Source organism: Aythya marila, assembly GCF_965140915.1.
Source record: "Aythya marila genome assembly, chromosome: 1".
Lineage (NCBI taxonomy): Eukaryota > Metazoa > Chordata > Aves > Anseriformes > Anatidae > Aythya > Aythya marila.
Genome location: NC_139042.1, coordinates 206,203,493 through 206,220,009, shown reverse-complemented (window position 1 = coordinate 206,220,009; position 16,517 = coordinate 206,203,493). Strand labels below are relative to the sequence as shown.

The 16,517-nt window shown below is 53.9% G+C and overlaps 1 protein-coding gene across 4 annotated transcripts in view; it reads left to right on the top strand.

Annotated features, from left to right (window-relative positions):
• Positions 1-16,059, top strand: part of NRF1 (nuclear respiratory factor 1) — a 54,652-nt gene extending 38,593 nt beyond the window's left edge. Inside the window, exons 11-13 of one of the 4 annotated variants that reach the window (XM_082784763.1) lie at positions 6,682-6,738; positions 8,153-8,215; positions 15,632-16,059. In XM_082784763.1, coding sequence (XP_082640889.1) covers positions 6,682-6,738; positions 8,153-8,215; positions 15,632-15,795 — 284 coding nt within the window. In that variant the 3' untranslated portion in view covers positions 15,796-16,059. Of the gene's footprint in view, positions 1-6,681; positions 6,739-8,152; positions 8,240-15,631 lie in introns of all 4 variants that reach the window. The other 3 variants (XM_082784762.1, XM_082784764.1, XM_082784765.1) reach the window with 3 other exon arrangements.
• Positions 16,060-16,517: the final 458 nt, after the last annotated feature.

The following is a 16,517-nucleotide window of genomic DNA, read 5'->3' as shown; positions in this document are numbered from 1 at the left end:
GGGCAGAGGGACGTGGTTGCTCCTGGAGGTTTGTCGCAAAGGGGCACAGCTCTCCTGCAGCAGTGGCCCTGTTTCTCCCTCCTGTGGGGTTTTTGCCTTCCCCCTTTCCCACAGCTGAGCTCCCCTCGCTTGTTCGCCCTCCATCACAGAGAGCAGCGAGGCTGGGAACGCTCTGAATGAACGTGCAGCTTGTCTCAAAATGCAGTCTGATTGAAATTCAGGCTGAATTAGAAGCCTCTTTATTTGGGGTGTTTGTAGGATATTTATCCAGGCTCTGTGCCTTCATCTTGACAATTCTCGTGGCTGCAGGAAGAGCTGCTGGGTGGAGAACTCATACTGAGCAGAGGCCGGGGCAGCTGAAGCGATGTGGGTGTCTGGATTTCAATCCTGTGGTCTGAATTTTAGGGTAGAGCCGTGTGGAAACAGGAGTTGGACTCGATGATCCTTGTGGGTCCCTTCCAGCTCGGGATATTCTCTGATTCTGGGATTCTTTGGTTTCTTAGCGAGGCTTTTTGATCGACTTTAGCAGTGCCAGTGCTCACAGCCAGTTGTTTCAGCTGATGGTGATGTTGACTCGGGACATCTGGGGGTGTTTTTTGGACATCTGGGGGTGTTTTTGGACATCTGGGGGCATTTTATGATCACCTTTGCTCTCAGGGCAGGTGCCTTCCCCCTGCCTGCTGTGTAACGTGGGGGCATTGGGCAGCTCCACACCCCTCCACATTCACTTAGCCAAGCTGCATGCATGATTAAAAAGTACGTGGGATCTTGTTCGAGGGTATTTTCTTTCTGCTGGTCGATTGTAGGGTTTTTCCCCCCGATGTGCATGCATCCTGACCGTAAAGCTTGGATATTTAAGAGCTTCGGACCTAAAATAGTTTGGTTGCAGTGGGGCTTTTGGGGTACCTGCAAGAGGTGGAGATCCGAACCCTTTGGCAAGCTTTTAGCTAAAAGAGGTGAGGTTGTTTGTGGGTTTCTCTGAGTATGTTTGGGGGCAAGGAGCTGGATAGATAAATATTTCCTTGCTTGCCAGTATTTGCAGCGCCAGGTTTGGGATGCAAAGGGACGGAGGTGTTTGTGTGGTGTCTGTGAGCGTTTTTCCAGGCCTCCTCCTCCTCGTGCCCAACCCTAACCCCAAGCAGAGGCTTGGTTGGCACAGCAGGACCTCCAAAAATTAGATGAGGTGAGTGGGAAACTAAGCTGAGATCAAAACCAGCCCGTGCTTGCTGCTCCTTACTCAGTGCTTCCACGATGAGGCACACGTGGAATAAAAATAATACCATTTCTTAACGTAATTACAATATTATTTGAATAAATATCAATTTATTCAAATATATGCTGTGTGGCAGCCCCCCACCCCAGCTTTTGGGGTCCTGTGAGATGTTGGGAGTCGTAGCCCATCCCTGGAAGGTTTTCCATCTCCCCTGGGGAGGAGATGACCAAGCGCTGCCTCGCTTCCCTCTGCCTGCACGATCCCAAGGGCGCAAACCTCTGCTTGTTCTCCTGCCACCCCAAAAGGAGAGTTCCCAAAAGGAGAGGTCCCAAAAGGAGAGGTCCCAAAAGGAGAGGTCCCAGCCTCCCTTCCCTGCTGGCAGAGCGAGACTTGTGCCACTCGTCCCCATCCACGTGGTGTTGGGTGAGTGCTGACATCTCCAGCATTTTCTGCAGTCCCATTGCCATTTTTCTCCCCGTGCCATCCCTCCCTTACCCCTCGCACCGTCCACAGGCTTGGGGAATTGTGATTACAGTGCAGCAGGGCAGATGGAGGGGGGGTTTCTAATCCCCTCACGGCACAGAACTGGGCTGCAATCTGCTGTTTCATGGCAGCAGGGCGCAGTCCTTGCCTTCCTAGCAGGTACCCCCGTGGCAGCGAGCTGGGCTGGCTCGAGGAACCCTCTCCTGCTTTGGAAAACGAGGGCAGAGCGGGTGGAGGCTCCTCTGACCCCGGGGCAATCATCAGCTCCCGGCTCTTAATGGCCAGCCGTGGGCGCAGGGTGCAACCTGAGCCAAATGGGAAGCTGGCTGAAATCCCAGCGAGCTGCTGGAGCCGTGTAAAGCATCTGATGAAATGAAAAAGGGGGTTGTGAACCTCCCCACTGCCTGCCGGGCACCCCACTGGAAGGAGAGGTACCCTGCGAGCTGGAGCTTCCCCAGGCACAGCTCCTGAGTGCTCCGGGGCACGGTCTGTGTGTTTATCAAGCTAATAAACTTGTGTATGAGACCAAATTCCTTCCCTGCAGAGCTGCTCAGCCTCCTGCCTGTGCCCCGATTGAGACCGTGGGCTCCCCACGTGCAGAGCCCAGCCAACTGCGGTTTTACTCTCAGGGTTTGCTCCTTAAAAAAAAAAAAACTCCCTGCCCCTCTTTGGAAGCAGCCTCAGCTGCTTTCTTAGCGGAGGCTGACCTCTTGAGTTCCCGGATTGCTTTTCTCTGAGAATCATTTTGTGGCTGGACGTCTCCTCTCCGTTGGATCTCTGTAACAGGGGCTGATTTTTCGAGCCTAAAAGCACAACCCCATCTGTCTTGTGCCTCTGGGGCATAGTAAAGAGCCCCGTCCTGCGAGCACGAAGCACGTGAGCGGTCTCGCTCGCAGCAATGTTTTCCTTGCCCACCAGCCCTGCCTGTGGCAGGATGATGGAGATGGCAGGCTTTAATTCATTCTCCCAGGAGGCCGAAACGGACCCGCAGACTTCTGTTTTTCCAACCGAAACCCGTTCCTCTTCGCTGGCCCCGTGCTCAGCAGTTCAAGTTTTTAGATGTGAAGAGGACATTTCTTGCTGCCTCCTTTAGAGCTGTAGGTTTGAGGACATTTCTTGCTTCCTTTAAAGTTTTAGGTTTGGGAAGGACATTTTTTTGCCACTTCCTTTAGGGTTTTGGGTTTGAAGAGGACGTTTCTTGCTGCTTCTTTTAGAGTTTTAGGTTTGCAGAGGACGTTTCTTGCTGCTGCCTTTGAGGAAGGATTGGCTCATTCATTCTCTGAGGCTCTGAGCTTGTGCAAGAGTGCTGGGGGAGATGCACCTCCACCTTGGCATCCCTTTACTGCTGACATTCAGGTGGCCGTGTCCAAAAGGTTGGTGGTGCACCAGGAAGGGAAGGTAAAGCCATCACTGCACAGCCCTCCAACACCTCAATTACAGCCTGGCAAGCAGCACGAGACCCAGATCCGGGGATATCCCCGCTCTCCCCTTCCCCAGGGTGAGCCCTAACCCTCTCCGTGCAGAGGGCTGGGAGGTAAAAACCCATTTTTCTCTGCCCTCCAACCAGGAGGGATCGCCTTTCTCCCCGCCGGGCAGTAAATCCCCGCCGCAGCAGAGGGCGGCGTGTCTGTCCCCGGAGGCCCCTGTCTCCCAGTGACCTTCTCAGCTCACCAAGACAGCTTGGCTTTGCTGTAAAGCAGCTCATGTGACAGCCGTAATCCGCAGCCAGGAACCAGCTGTGCGGGGAAGATTGCAGGGGGGAATCGCCCTATTTTCCTGCCGGCCGGGGTGGTGGCTTCTGCTCGCTGGCTTCCCCGGGGGAGGCTGCCCTTCCCTCATCATCCTCGAGTCCCTCGGCAGGTTGGTACGTTCGGGGTCACGCCAGACACGGCTGCAAAGCACAATTTCCAGGTCAGGAGTGCCCACGTGCTTCCGTGAGTTGATAGGAGGCTGCTCAAGTTCCTAGAAGAAAAAAGCAGCTTCTCCTGGTTTCCTCTGAACCTTTCCAAAAAAACAGAGGTGGCGTTTCGAAGTCAGGATTTGCCTCGTTCCTCCCCATCCCGCCCCGTGTCCTTATTCTGTTCCCAAAAGCATCCAACCTTCCCTCTGCGTGCTGCTTTCACCTGGGCCCCTCTCTGCTGCGCTGCACGAGGCTGGTGGCCCGCCCGGGCGCTGGTGGGCTTCTTGCCACCTGCCCTCAGAAAGTGCAAAGCATGCCCTGGAGAAGATGCAGGCTCTAAAAATTAAGAGATTGAGGAGAGCACGAGCTTAGAACTGGCTTAAAAAATTGATCGTGGCTTTATTTGCTGCTGCTCACGGATCGTAGCAAGCTTTCACCCCGTATAAATTTGCCTCCTGATTGTCCCAGATCCTCAACTTTGTCCTCCCTGCTTTCTCCCACGATTTTCATCACCTCAAAACCTCCAGAGTGGCCAAAGGGGGGTTCAGTGAGCAGCGGCCGGTGCTTAGGAGCTGGCTGCCAGCTGAAGCAGCCGGTCTCGGACTGAGAGCAGCAGCGGCAGGCATGCACTGCCAGCAATTTGCCTCGATTCCCCCCAGGAAGGAGGTGCCTTTGATCAGGTAGGGAGCATTTTGCTTCGTACCCGTGTCATCCCTCGGTTTCTCCACCAGCTCTGCCAGAAAGCACTCAGAGCCTGGCTGTGGCATCAATAAGTTGTCCACCAGGACGTGGCCCGAGCCAATCCCTCGTCTCGTGTAAGCTCCAGGAGCAGCCTTCAGAAAGGGCCATCTGTTCCCGCTGCCCTCTGACAGATTTCAACGAGAGCCCGAGCAGTGAAAGGCTCTCTGCTATTCCCCCGAGCCGCCTGATCTCTTCCCTTCCACCCCTTCCCTTCAAAAAAAAAAAAAAAAAGAGGAAAAAAAAAAACAAGCTTTGTACTCCCAAGCATTAGGGGACTCTAATTGGTGTGCGCGCTGCGTTTAGGAGGAGGATGTATAGCTAATGGAAGCAGAGATTTTATTGCTGGCATAAATAGAGCATATTCGACCCCTTTGAAGTCTCAGGGAGCAGCAGCCAGCGGCGTTTGCAGTTTGACAGCCTCCGTGGCTCGCACCCACAGCTACCTCGTGGTGTCCTCAGCCCAGTCGTGGAGGTCCCAGGTCTGGTTTTACTTCGGGCAGCCCAAGTCGCGCTTCCAAATAGGAGCTGAGTGCTCAGAGGTTTGGAGTCCCGCTGCAAATCAATGAGATTCGGACTCGGCCAGGTTTTAGGGCTTGGTCACATTTTAGGACTTGGCCAGGTTTTAGGGCTTGGCCATGTTTTAGGCTTTCTCTTTGCTGCTGTCAGAGAGCTGCCTTCTTGCCTCCAGCCCCACGCTGCTCTGAATCACCCCCAGCAGACGCAAAGCAGAAATCATTCTCCAGCCACCCCTCTCTGCTCTCGTGGAGCTTTTCGACCTGCCCGCCTGCACAAATGTGCCTTCAGCCACCAGGCCGGAGCCCGAGCTTGTTTTTATTTTGAAATCAGCAGATGTGCAGAGCTTCCAGGCGAGGAATCTGCCAGAGGCAGTGGCATACCAAGAATAAACGCTCTCGGCAGGGAGAGGTAGGAACCCATCCCGCCTGTCGCGAGACAGCGGCGTAAAAAGGAGGAATGTGCACTGTAAAAACTTGCTCCTTACACCATGTGTTCCACGTCGGGAGTGGTGTCTTGGCCATGATTTATTGCTCACCTTGCCGAGGATGGGCTGGGCAGCGCACAGGGGGAGGGAACCCAGTGCCAAAGGGGTGCCTCATCCTATAAAGGAGCAGGGCGCCGCTGCACCCAGGGGTGTGCTGGGTTGTAGCAGGGCTGCTGCTGTAGCTAGATGTGAAGGGGATGCTTCGAAGAGGAGAAAAAAGGATGTTTAAGCTGTGTGTGCAGCCTTTTTTCCCCAAGGAAAAAAGAAATGTCCTTACCTCCTTGTAGCTAGCGCGCCGGCTAGCCAAGGCTCGGGCGGAGACGCGAGATTTGCACTTTCCTATTTGCAAGGCAAAGCTCTGACCGCCTTCCCGAGGTGTTGGCACCCTCCGAAAGCTGCACGCCTCTCCTGACCGTGTGTTCATGACATCTTTGGGGCTACGGGCACGATCTCCCCCAAGCACGGAGGGAGGTGACCGAGCCCGGTGCTAGAGGAGAGCGCCCATCATTTCGGGCCCTCTCCTCGGCCATGAATGCGCGCTCTGTTGTCACAGCAAGGCTCCCGCTGACCAAGTCAGCGAAATGCTGGGAAAATGTTTTTTAGCTGAAGCCAGGGCCTATCTGGTTACGTATTACCTTACGGCCAGAACAATAGCAGCTTTATATCCCCGTGTGCTAAACGCTCTGTAGTGTATGCTAATGCCCGTGTTCACGTGTGATCTATCGTGCAGCCCCACCGGCTTGTGAAACTCATTTAGATCCCCGGCTCAGGTAGCCTTAAAAATACATCGAGCTCTTCCAAGGAGGCCAGCCGGGCGCCTGGGCTTCATCAACTTCCTAGCCTCGTGCTCTGGGGATGCATAGAAATGCCACTTTGGCAGCCACTTCTGCTTCTCGTTCATTCCTCCTCCCTCGTTACGCGGGGAGAGGTGGAGAGCGGGCTCGGAGGTGGCCCTCGCTTCTCCGGGATGGATTTTACTCCTCTCTGCCCTGCGCAGCCGGCTCTCGTCAAACCTCTCTGGTCCAATTAAGCCATCCATCTCAAAGGTTTGCCAACTGCAGCACAAAGAGCCCAGCCTCCCGCGTGCTCTGCCTCCCACCTCTGCACCCCACGCTCCGCACGGAGGCAGAAATATTAAATTTACCGTGCCTGACGCTGGGGTGCTGCTCCTACGGTGGCCACTGAACAAAATGAGGGTCACGAGTGTTTTCTCTTCCAGCCCACCCATTAAGCAACAGGTTGTATGTCCCATCCGTACCCGAATTACCCCACCTAATGCCCCCCCCCCCGTGACGGTAGCCTTTGGCCTGTGTTCAGCCTTTTACACTTGCATTTTATTGTCAGGCATCCTAGCAGCAGACTGTTCAGGTTGCAAGTGGAGCCTAGCAGAGAGTTTATCAGGTGAGTGGCTTTTTGTGGTGGTAGTTTTGGAATAACGGGATTTAGCTGTCGTTGGCATCGCCAACTCATTCCTTGAGGTTCCTGACACTGTGGTGTTTCTCGGGGGTGAAAGGGCTGTGTCTATCTCTCTGTCTCTCTTTCCTGTCTTTCCCCCCCTCCTTTCACGCTTCTCAGGGGCAGATATCAAACCTTGGAGATACGGATTTACATTTGGAGAGATGGATTTTTATATTCAGAGACGTGGATTTATATCGGAGCATCTCGTGGTGGCCGTCTGCCCCGCTGCTCTGGGCTGGACCCTGGCCTGGCTGCGGGGTGGAGACGTGCACGCCTGCGGGGTTAATGCCTTGCAGCCCGATCCCGTTAGCCTCACGCAAGCCGAGCTCTCTTCTAAGTGTTAATTAAGTAAAGAATTAGTGAGGAGGCCGGAGCTGGGCTCAGCGTGCAGCTTAATAACCCCCCAAGCACCGGGGTAACGGCTGGGGCTGCGGGGTGTTGTGATCTTTGGATTTGTAAAATTCATCTTTTTGAAGGTCACGAACCCAACGCAGGCGTAAAGCAACAGCAGGAAGGGAAGAAAACCCCACAGCTACGCCTTCAACGCCCATCGGTTTTAAGAAATGATGGGCTCAAGGTAGCAGAAACCCTCACACAAGAGCTCGTGTGTGCGCATCCCTGGCCGCTGTGCTGGCCGAAGGACTCTGGGCACAGCTGTCCCTTAACATCCTTGCACTGTATTTGATTTGCAAGGATGCCCAGGGTGTTATTTCTGCAGAAACTCTGCCAAATAATGATGTTTCATTAGCATATGTGATATTTTAGTACCACAACAAGAGACTTTCAATTCAGATCACTTCTAAAACGAGTTTTAGTCAGTCAAGCTCAAGTAATAACAACGTTTTATCACTTCAGATGGTTCCCTGCCTTCATTCTCACAGTAGTCTTTAATAAAACCATGCAGAAAACACAGAATCCTCAAGGATTTAAGGACAAGACTCACTCTCGACGCACAATTCTTCCTCTGGAAGAGACTGTGTGGATGTTAGTAACACAGCAGGCACCTCAGTAAAGAATTTCTGGCAAAATAGAAGAGGGAGTCCCTATTAGGTGATGGCCCAGAAACATTAAGGTGCTGCACTGCCTGCCCGTGCAACCACCAGCTTAATACCTGACGTATCATCAGAGGAACAGACTCCGAATCCATTCTGAGGGCTTTCCTGCCTCCAGTTTCTTTGGCACCTCTCTGGAAAAGCTCCCCTCTGGTTCCCAGAAAGCAGGCTGCGAGAGGGGCAGACCCCGCGGGGAGCAGACGTTAGGGGCTGCTGTCCTTTCTCTATTTTTAACTGTGTTTCCTCTCTACATGACCGACCGTGATAGACTGCTAATCTTATCAGGTGTGCCCTTCACTCCACAGCAAAGCCAGCCGATCAAGGAAGCTTAGAAGGGTTATTCGTTAAGCTTTCGTCTGTGGAGCACGGTAAAAAAAGCTTTCATTATACAGGTAGACGCATGCATGTTTAGACTCCTCTTCGCGTGTTTGTCACCTTTCCTCCCCACCAGATTGGCTCGGGTTTAGAGGGCCTTGCCCTGGGGACCCGCTGCTGGGGGTGTGAAGCCTGTGTGAGAACCAGGCTTGACCAGATCCAGCTTTATTCGGCCTGAGCTGATGCCCAGGTCCTGCTCTCCAGCTCTAAAATCACCCTCGGCACACCACGGAGGGGAGAGGGAGAGGCAGCTTGCCTTCTGTAGGACACAAGAGCCGAAAGCACCAAGTTAATCCATCAGGATACCAAGCCGGTGTTCCTTTCCCACTCACCCTTCCTCCCTCCCCCTCTTTTTTTTTTTTTAAATATTTTTAAATGAAAAAAAAAAGGGGAGGGGAAGCAAAAATGGAGCAAAAACGGGGATTTTCAGCTCCGCTGAAACCCAGCTGGAACGGAAGGCCCAGCCTTTCCCATTGATCCCTTCCGATGTTTCCAATGTTAAAAAAATAATTGTCGATTTTTCCTCATGCTGCTCTCCTCGCCGTAGATGATTGCAGGTGGAGGACTTCGGGGGTGTCAGGCAAGGGCTGCAAGGACAGAGAGATGCGTGGTGCTTGTGAAGTGCCGCCGGTGGAGGAGGTGTTTGTCCCCGCTGCTCGAAGACTGGGGGTCGTGGCTGGGCCAGGGGGGCGAGCCTGGGTGTCAGAGGAGATAATTGTGTGGACACGGCTCAGCCCCTGTCTGTATGTCACGTAGTAGGTTGGGGACTGAGCTTTTTGTCAATCAGGATTCAGCCCCACTGTTTATTTTTGGCAAAGCTTTTGTAATTGCAGAAAACAAGCAAACAAAAACTTGAAAGAAAGAAAAGGAAGGAAGGAAGGAAGAAAGAAAGAAAGAGAGAAAGAAAGAGAGAAAGAAAGAGAGAAAGAAAGAGAGAAAGAGAGAAAGAGAGAAAGAAAGAAAGAAAGAAAGAAAGAAAGAAAGAAAGAAAGAAAGAAAGAAAGAAAGAAAGAAAGAAAGGAAGAAAGAAAAAGAAAGAGCACACACAAAAAAAAAACAAACAACCCCACAAACAGAGCAAACAATACCACAAAGCAAACCCCCAAAAGCATCCTAATCCACTTCAGGGCTCTTGCCAAGTGGGAGCGGTGTCCTCTAGATCCTAATTTCAGGATGAGGACCGGGCTCGGGTGTTCTCTTGGCCTGTGCCTGGAACAATTTGGGAGGCACCCACGAACCAGCCCTGAGTGGCCAAGTGGTCCCTTCGTGAGGCTGTTTTGCCTTCCTCTCCTACAGAGGCAGGACCAAGGGCTAAGGGAGATGAGCCCAAAGGCATTTGAGGTCTTGGCTGAGCTGTGACCCTTCCCTCCACGTAGAGAGGACAAAAATAGAGGCGTATACAAGAGGTTAGCATTGTCTCCTGTGCTTATCTGCTGGTCTCAGGAAGAGTCGAGGGATCTGGAACCTCCTGGGCTGCAACACTCAGAGCTCTGTGAGCGCCCGTGACTCTTCTCTGCTACCAAAATTCAGGTCCCTTGTTGTGGTTTTGACCCGAAAGGGATTGAAAAGACAGATGATGGCTGACCTCGGGCGGTGCTTGAGGTTGGCAAGCAGAATAAGGACAGGGGCTTCTTTCAAATTATCATTTTTTGTGTCTGGATGTGAATGGCACAGAGGATGTGCAGGGGTGAGCTGTGGCTGTTGTGTGCCTGGAAGGTTCTCCAAGCTTAAATCCCTGCCTGGACTTCTTGTGACTTGTCAGTAAGGCGTTTCTCATCGTGGAAGCCCTTCCAACCATCATCTTGTTGGAAGAGATCTAATTTGAGGTAGACATTGATCCTCCAGCAGTCGTTAGGAGAGAGAGAGGCACGCTCTCAGAGGACAGTTCATCTTAAAGTAGGTGCCTTTATAAGATGTCTTCCTCCTTCATCACCACTGTCGGACCCTCTTAAATGCTTGGCTTTGGGTGAAACCCCATCCATGGTGTCACGTCAACACCTAATCTTGAGGAACACATACTTTGCAAACATTTCTCCTCCATAGTCAGGGATTTCCCTGTACAGGATGATGATTTCTGGAAATTTTGGCAAGCCAATTCCCGGTTGGCTTTCTGTCTGTGTGAGTGTCCTTCCTAAAACGGGCAGCAGTAAAGGTAGTAGGGGCCCTGCTGCTCTGCCAGGATGCTAAAATAAATGATGTGTGGCTGGAAGGAAGGGGTGATCCCCTGCTTGACTAGGAACTGGATTTACCATCAAGAAATCCCTCTAGTGCCAACCGATTTGCCCAGCGTGTCCTAGCCCTGTCTTAAATTTGCTTGGCTGGTGACTCCCGGCTGTGACCCATCGCTTCTTTACACCGAGTGGAGCCTCCAAAATCTTCATTTAACAGGCTGGAAGGGAATTCCAGTGTTTGCCTACCCCAGCCCCGTGCCTGAGCCACCATCAGTCTCCGCTGGCTCTAAAAGTGGTGTTTCCCCACGCAGGTCGATCCGGAGCTTCACAAACTTCTGGCTGCACTTAAAAACTCTCTTATTTTAAAAACTCTCTTATTTTTCTCTCCTGTGGCAAAGGCGATGGGGTTAGTCTCCTCTTTGCATCACTTCTGATGGATTTGTGGACCGTACTGCGTGTACAGACCCAGTGCTGTTTCAATTTCTCTCTGCTGCCCACTGAAAATGAATGTTTCCTTGCTTGGAGATCTCCCCGATCCTCTTCTTTGTCCATTAACGCCCTCACACTTCTTAATTTGACTCATCTACAAGAATTTTGCCATCGTGGCTTCAAAGGTTGCCTTCAGCTCTGCACCAAGGGCTGCAGTAAGGGGACCTGCGGGGCTGCCTGGCCCCGTGGTGCCTAGAAAGTGCCTTGGCCCTGTGCCTCCAGAGGAGGGGGAAAGAAATCACAGGAATATCTGCTGCAAGCTGCTGGGGTCACTAAGCAGTTTGTGCTGGGTTCCCTCCAGTGCTAAGGAGACTGAAACAAGCCAAAGGAGCTGGAAGTCAACAGTTGAGGAATCCCAGTGGAAAATCTCCCTCCCTTCAGCCTTCTCCATCCTTGCCCAGAGCCCCATGAAGCCTTCAGAGCTCCAGAACTGCTCGGGGGAACCTGTGAGGCTGCTCAAGAGCTACTGACTTCTGCGTTCGCTGCTTTGGATCTGCTTCCTCTGCTCGGTGCCAGAAGATCTCCAGGAGCAGAGCTGCATCTGGCTTTTGGCTTCTCCTCATCCCACGTGGGCTCTGGGCTCCGTTTGGAAGAAGACCGTGTCCCTCCGTTGAGGTCTGGGCATTCGATGGATAGGTTGTGTCAAAAAAAAAACACGTACTGTGCTCTGCTGGGGCTCTCCAAGGTGATTTTTGGGGTCGCTGTGCATTATCTGTTCTGCCCCATCAGAGAAATCCCAAGAGCAATTATTCTGTGCTACGTGGTGGCCGCGGAGCCGTGCTCCTCACCGCTGCCAGGCACCCACAGCAGCGATTCCTGTGGCTTGGCAGCTCTCAGAACAACAAACTCACCTCTGTTGATGGCATCCCTCTCTCAGTCTTCCTTCTCTGCCCTCCCTGAGGGTGTGTCGACAAAAATCTCATCATTTTCTCTTGCCCACCGTGCTGCCATCAGGCTGGGTCTGCGCTGCAGGGCTGAGCATCTTCGGACTCTCGAGCCATGTCGCGTGGTTTCTCAGTTTGCCTCTTGCTTCCTCACCATCCTCCCTTTCCTGAGGCTGTTTGCAGAAGATCAGCTCTGTTGAAGTCGATGCTACGAAGGAAGAGGAGTTTGCTGTTCGTGAAAGAGGAGGAGACCGCTTCCTTCCCCAAAGTTTGGGTATTTCGTGTCGGCATCGGACATCCCAGTTCCAGCTCTGGTGGAACTGGGAGATGTCTCCAGCTGCTGCAGTTCGTGGTCTCTTCCTCGCGCTGTGCTCGCTTTGATTGCAAAGTGTCGGGTTAAGCAGAGCTGCCTCTGACCCCAAACCCCTGAGCATTTGATTTTCCTGGATATCTGGGGGCTGCTGAACCTCGAGGCCAGTTCCCAGTGCCCTAACTCAGCCCAGCTGCCCCCTCCTCTCCCCCAACCCCTTCCCCGTGCTTTAATGCAGCCGTTAAACCTAAAATTTGGCATCGAGGCGGCTGTCCTTGCTGCTGCTCCCCGCCAGGTAAGGTGTCCACTGGTCATTGCCTGATTTTTGCCCTCTGCATCCCGAGGTTTCCCCAGATGCAGGTGGAGCCAGCTCCTCACCCTCCTCCCGTGAGCTGCAACCCCTGCTGGAGCAGCAGCAGCGCCGTTGTCTCCTCGTTGCTCCTTGCAGCCCCCCCCCCAGCTCAAATCCAGCCCCGGAGATCACCTGGAGTGGCTTTAAAGCACATCTGGAGCCTTCTCCAAGTGTGATTTCCCTGATCTCTTCCTGCACCTGATCTGTGGTGCCCCCTCTCAGCCCCCAGAGCCTTCCCCCAGCTCCCCCGGGTGCTGAGCACCCCAGCTCCTCCGCACCCAGCGGTCACCTCCTTCCCTTCCCAGCACCTTTGGGTGAGATCAACGAGGGAGCAGAGCCTGGGTGGGTGCTGGCTGCATCCCAATTCCCTGCCTGGATCCTCCCCAGCTTCTCCCAGCCCCTTCCAGCACCGAGGTGAGGCCGGGGGAGCCCTGCCGAGCTCCGCACCTCGCTCGGCACCGCTCCTTCCCGGGGAGCTTTTCCAGCAGCACCTTTGCCAGCAGGAAATCCCTGCACAAAGGGGAGGCAGGAGCCCAGCCACATCATCCCCTGCGTGCCGGGAGCCAGTTTTGTGCCCGCTCCGTGCATTATTCATCACCTCTCCCCAGGTAGGAGCAGCTCGGGGCTGGTGCGAGCCCTCCTCCATCCCTCCCCGGGGCTTTCCCCTGCCTGCACCCAGCCCAACTTGGCTTCCTTGGTGTTTTTCAGGGTCTCCCGAGTTGTTGGTTTTTCCGTCTAATGGATTTCCTGGTTTTAATACAATTGAAAGGGGCCGAAATCCACGCTTTAGATTACCATATGCCGGTTAGATTAGGGCTAATCAGGGCGCGGGGCCGAGCAGATGCAGCGCGGGGCCAATCCCAGACCCGATTACAGCATCTCAGGAGTTTAATCGTCTCTCCCCCAAGGGCGATCATCTCTGCTCTAATGCACGGCAGCCTTTCCAGCCCTCGCCCTCTCTCCTCCTTTGGTTTGTTACCGCTCCTGCCAGGCTGGCTGCTACGTCAGATGCTGAGGCGATTTGCTTTAATCCCACGCAGAAAAAAAAAAAGGGGGGGATCTGCGCGGCGCCGGCTCTCGTGGAGCCATCCTTACTCTGCCCGAGACATGCCACAAGCTCATCCTTTCCCCCAAAAAAAAGCCCCGTTTGCTTTTTCCATCTCATCATCTTTTGGTAGAGCCTGTTTTTGGCAGCCCCAAGGACGAGGCCAGCATCTTTGAGCCGTGCAGAGGGACCAGGAGGCTCCCACCCTCTCCGGTGACCCTCGTCTTTGGGGTGGCCGTGGGGGCAGCCTCACCTCGGGGAGTTTCAGCAGATTCCTTCGGGTTAGCAGCCCAACTTACCCCAAAGGCTTAAGGCTTGTAGGTCTGCAGAGGGGATTTCAGGAGCATCCCAGGCCACGGCCCCTGCTCCGTGCCAAGAACCCGCATAAATCGGGCTGCGCCGCGAGCCTCGGCGCTCCTACTGGAGATTTGCTTCAACGGGGCCGAGTGTGAGCTCTCATCTCCATGCCTCATAACCTAAAACTTAGAAAACACCCCCAAAATTTTCATGCTTCTGCCTCCGTGACATCTGTAGGTGTTGGCATCGGGCCGTCACCCCAGGAGGGTGACCCCAAAGTGGGGCTGAGCTGCACGAACCCATAGGTGGCCCCATTTTGGAACGGGAACAGCCCTTTTTGCTAGGGGGGCTGCGAAATTTTCCCATCTGCAGATCCTTCGGGGATGCTGAGGGCTGTCAGAGAGCTGCAAACTCCGCCGGGGTCACCCACCCGGGCGGCACGCTCAGCCCCTAAAGCTTTCCTGTCTGCAGGGCGAGTTATCCGAGGACACCGCGCCGCCAAATCACGGCGTTAAAACCCGCTGCCCTTGGGCAGGACACGGGGCCCTGCCGCAGAAACCCCAAGCAGAAAAAATCCTGCTGCCATTTCGGGAAAGCCTGCTGCCCCCATCATCCCCTTGGGTTTTGTTTAGGTTTTTATTTAGGGTTTTGTTTAGCCCCTGCATGGGCTGGGAGTTCCAGGGGATGGATTTGGGCACCCCTAAAAGCCTTTTTGTCCCAACAAATGTGGAAGGTTTCAGAAATATCCTACTCATGTGCCCTAAATCACGCTTTGAGAAGCCCCCTACCCATCCAGGGACAGCAGGGGACAGGGGCAGATGAAGCCTGCTGCCACCCCACTATCCTCTTGCCAGCCTGTAGGGTTTGTTACCCCAAAATGCTGCGAGATCCCTTCCCCTGCCTGCCATCCGGGCGTCTCCCGCACTACCACCACTGCTGCCTGCGGGCGTTTTCTACCTCTTTTAATCATTCCCATCACAATATCCTCGGGGCCTCGTTCTGTTCTATCATCACCCTGGCTGCTGCCAGCTATCCCCGGCCCCTCACGTTCACCACGGCTGCGTTTTCCTCCAGGAAGGTGCCCAAAGCTTGGCGGGCTCGAAAGCTTTTTTGGGGGGGCGAGCTGGAACCTGACTTGGTTTGGAGGGGCTGAGTTGGTTTGGAGAGGTTGAATTGTTTTGGAGAGGCTGAGTTGGTTTGGAGAGGCCGTTTTGGAGAGGTTGGGAGCCCTGCCTGGGCACCAGGTGCTGCTGTTGGGGTCCTTTTCTTGTGTGGGGAAGGATTTGGGGTGATATATGGCATTACAGGAGATGGAAGAGCTCCCCCCTTGGCGCATTTCTTCTTTCTTTCCTCTTGAATCTTTTCGGGGCTCCCCGCTGCTCTGTGCCACCTCCAGCCCCAGGGGTTGGGCTGCTGCCCCAAAATCCCATCCAGCTCACCCCCCACGTGCCGGATCCTCCCTTCCCAGCACTGGGGTCGCAGTGGGGGTTTCTCTGGTTTTGTGGTCAGGGTTGAGCTCCATCACCCCACAGCTCCGAGCGCTTCCACGAGCCTCACCCCACGGGTGCCCTGTGCTGTCGGGGTGGGAGCCTCGAGTTCACCCAACCGCCGCCTGCCCCCGAGAACCAAAACCCCACAAAAAAACCCTCGGTGCCTCCGTGCAGCCCCAAAAAACCCCTTTTTGGCGCCCGCACCGAGCCAGGCATCCACACCACCCTCATCCCTTGGGCTGGGAGGGAGGGAAACCACACTGGGGGAGCCGACGCTACCGCACCTCACCGCCCCGTTTCTCCTTTTTTTTTCTTTTTTTTTTTTTTCTTTTTTTTTTTCTTTTTTTTTTCCTTTTTTTTTGTCTCCGCAGGCCTCGTCCAGATCCCCGTCAGCATGTACCAGACCGTGGTGACCAGCCTGGCCCAGGGGAACGGCCCCGTGCAGGTCGCGATGGCCCCCGTGACCACGCGGATAGCGGACAGTGCCGTCACCGTGGACGGGCAGGCGGTGGAAGTGGTGACCTTGGAACAGTGACGGGGGTGCCCCGCGGTGCCGGGAGCGTGGCGGTGATTTTTTTTTCCTCGTCTCTTTAAAACGCGAATGAAATTTCATTTTTTTTTTTTTTAAGAAAAAAAAAAAAAGCAAAAAACAAACAAAAACACGAAAAACCACGCCTCTCCAGAGATGAAATCAGGTGGCATCGAGGAGTCTCCCAGCTTCGGAAGCAAAGGGGTTTTTGTTAACCTTATTATTATTAATTTTTTTTTTTTTTTAAAGGAAAAAAAAAAAAAAAAGAAATAGCAGAGGGTGTGTGTCAAGTGCATTTTTATAGCGCCGCTGATCTCGTCGGAGCGAGCAGCCACATTCTGACGGGACTTTCGTTAAAAAGAAACGGGACTTTCGTTAAAAAGAAACAAAAAAAAGAAGGAAAGCAGCCCCCCCTTCGCCCCCTTTTCCCCCAAAGTGGAAAGGAGCAGGGTGAGGCTGAGGGGGGGGGGGAGATTTGGGGGCCACACGGACGCCCTCGGCTGCGACTGCTCCGGCTGCGCCACCGCCCTTGGTGAATTAGGATGGAAAGCTTTTAACGCGGACTTTTCTATTTAAAAAAAAAAAAGAAAAGGACAAAAACAACAAAAAAAAAAACACATGAATTTGGAAAAGCCTCCTCTGGGGGGAAAACGCCTTGTGTGACTGCGGGGGGGGGTGGCAGCTCCCCCCCGGGGACAGCTCTGCCGCGGGACCACCGCCGCCGCCAG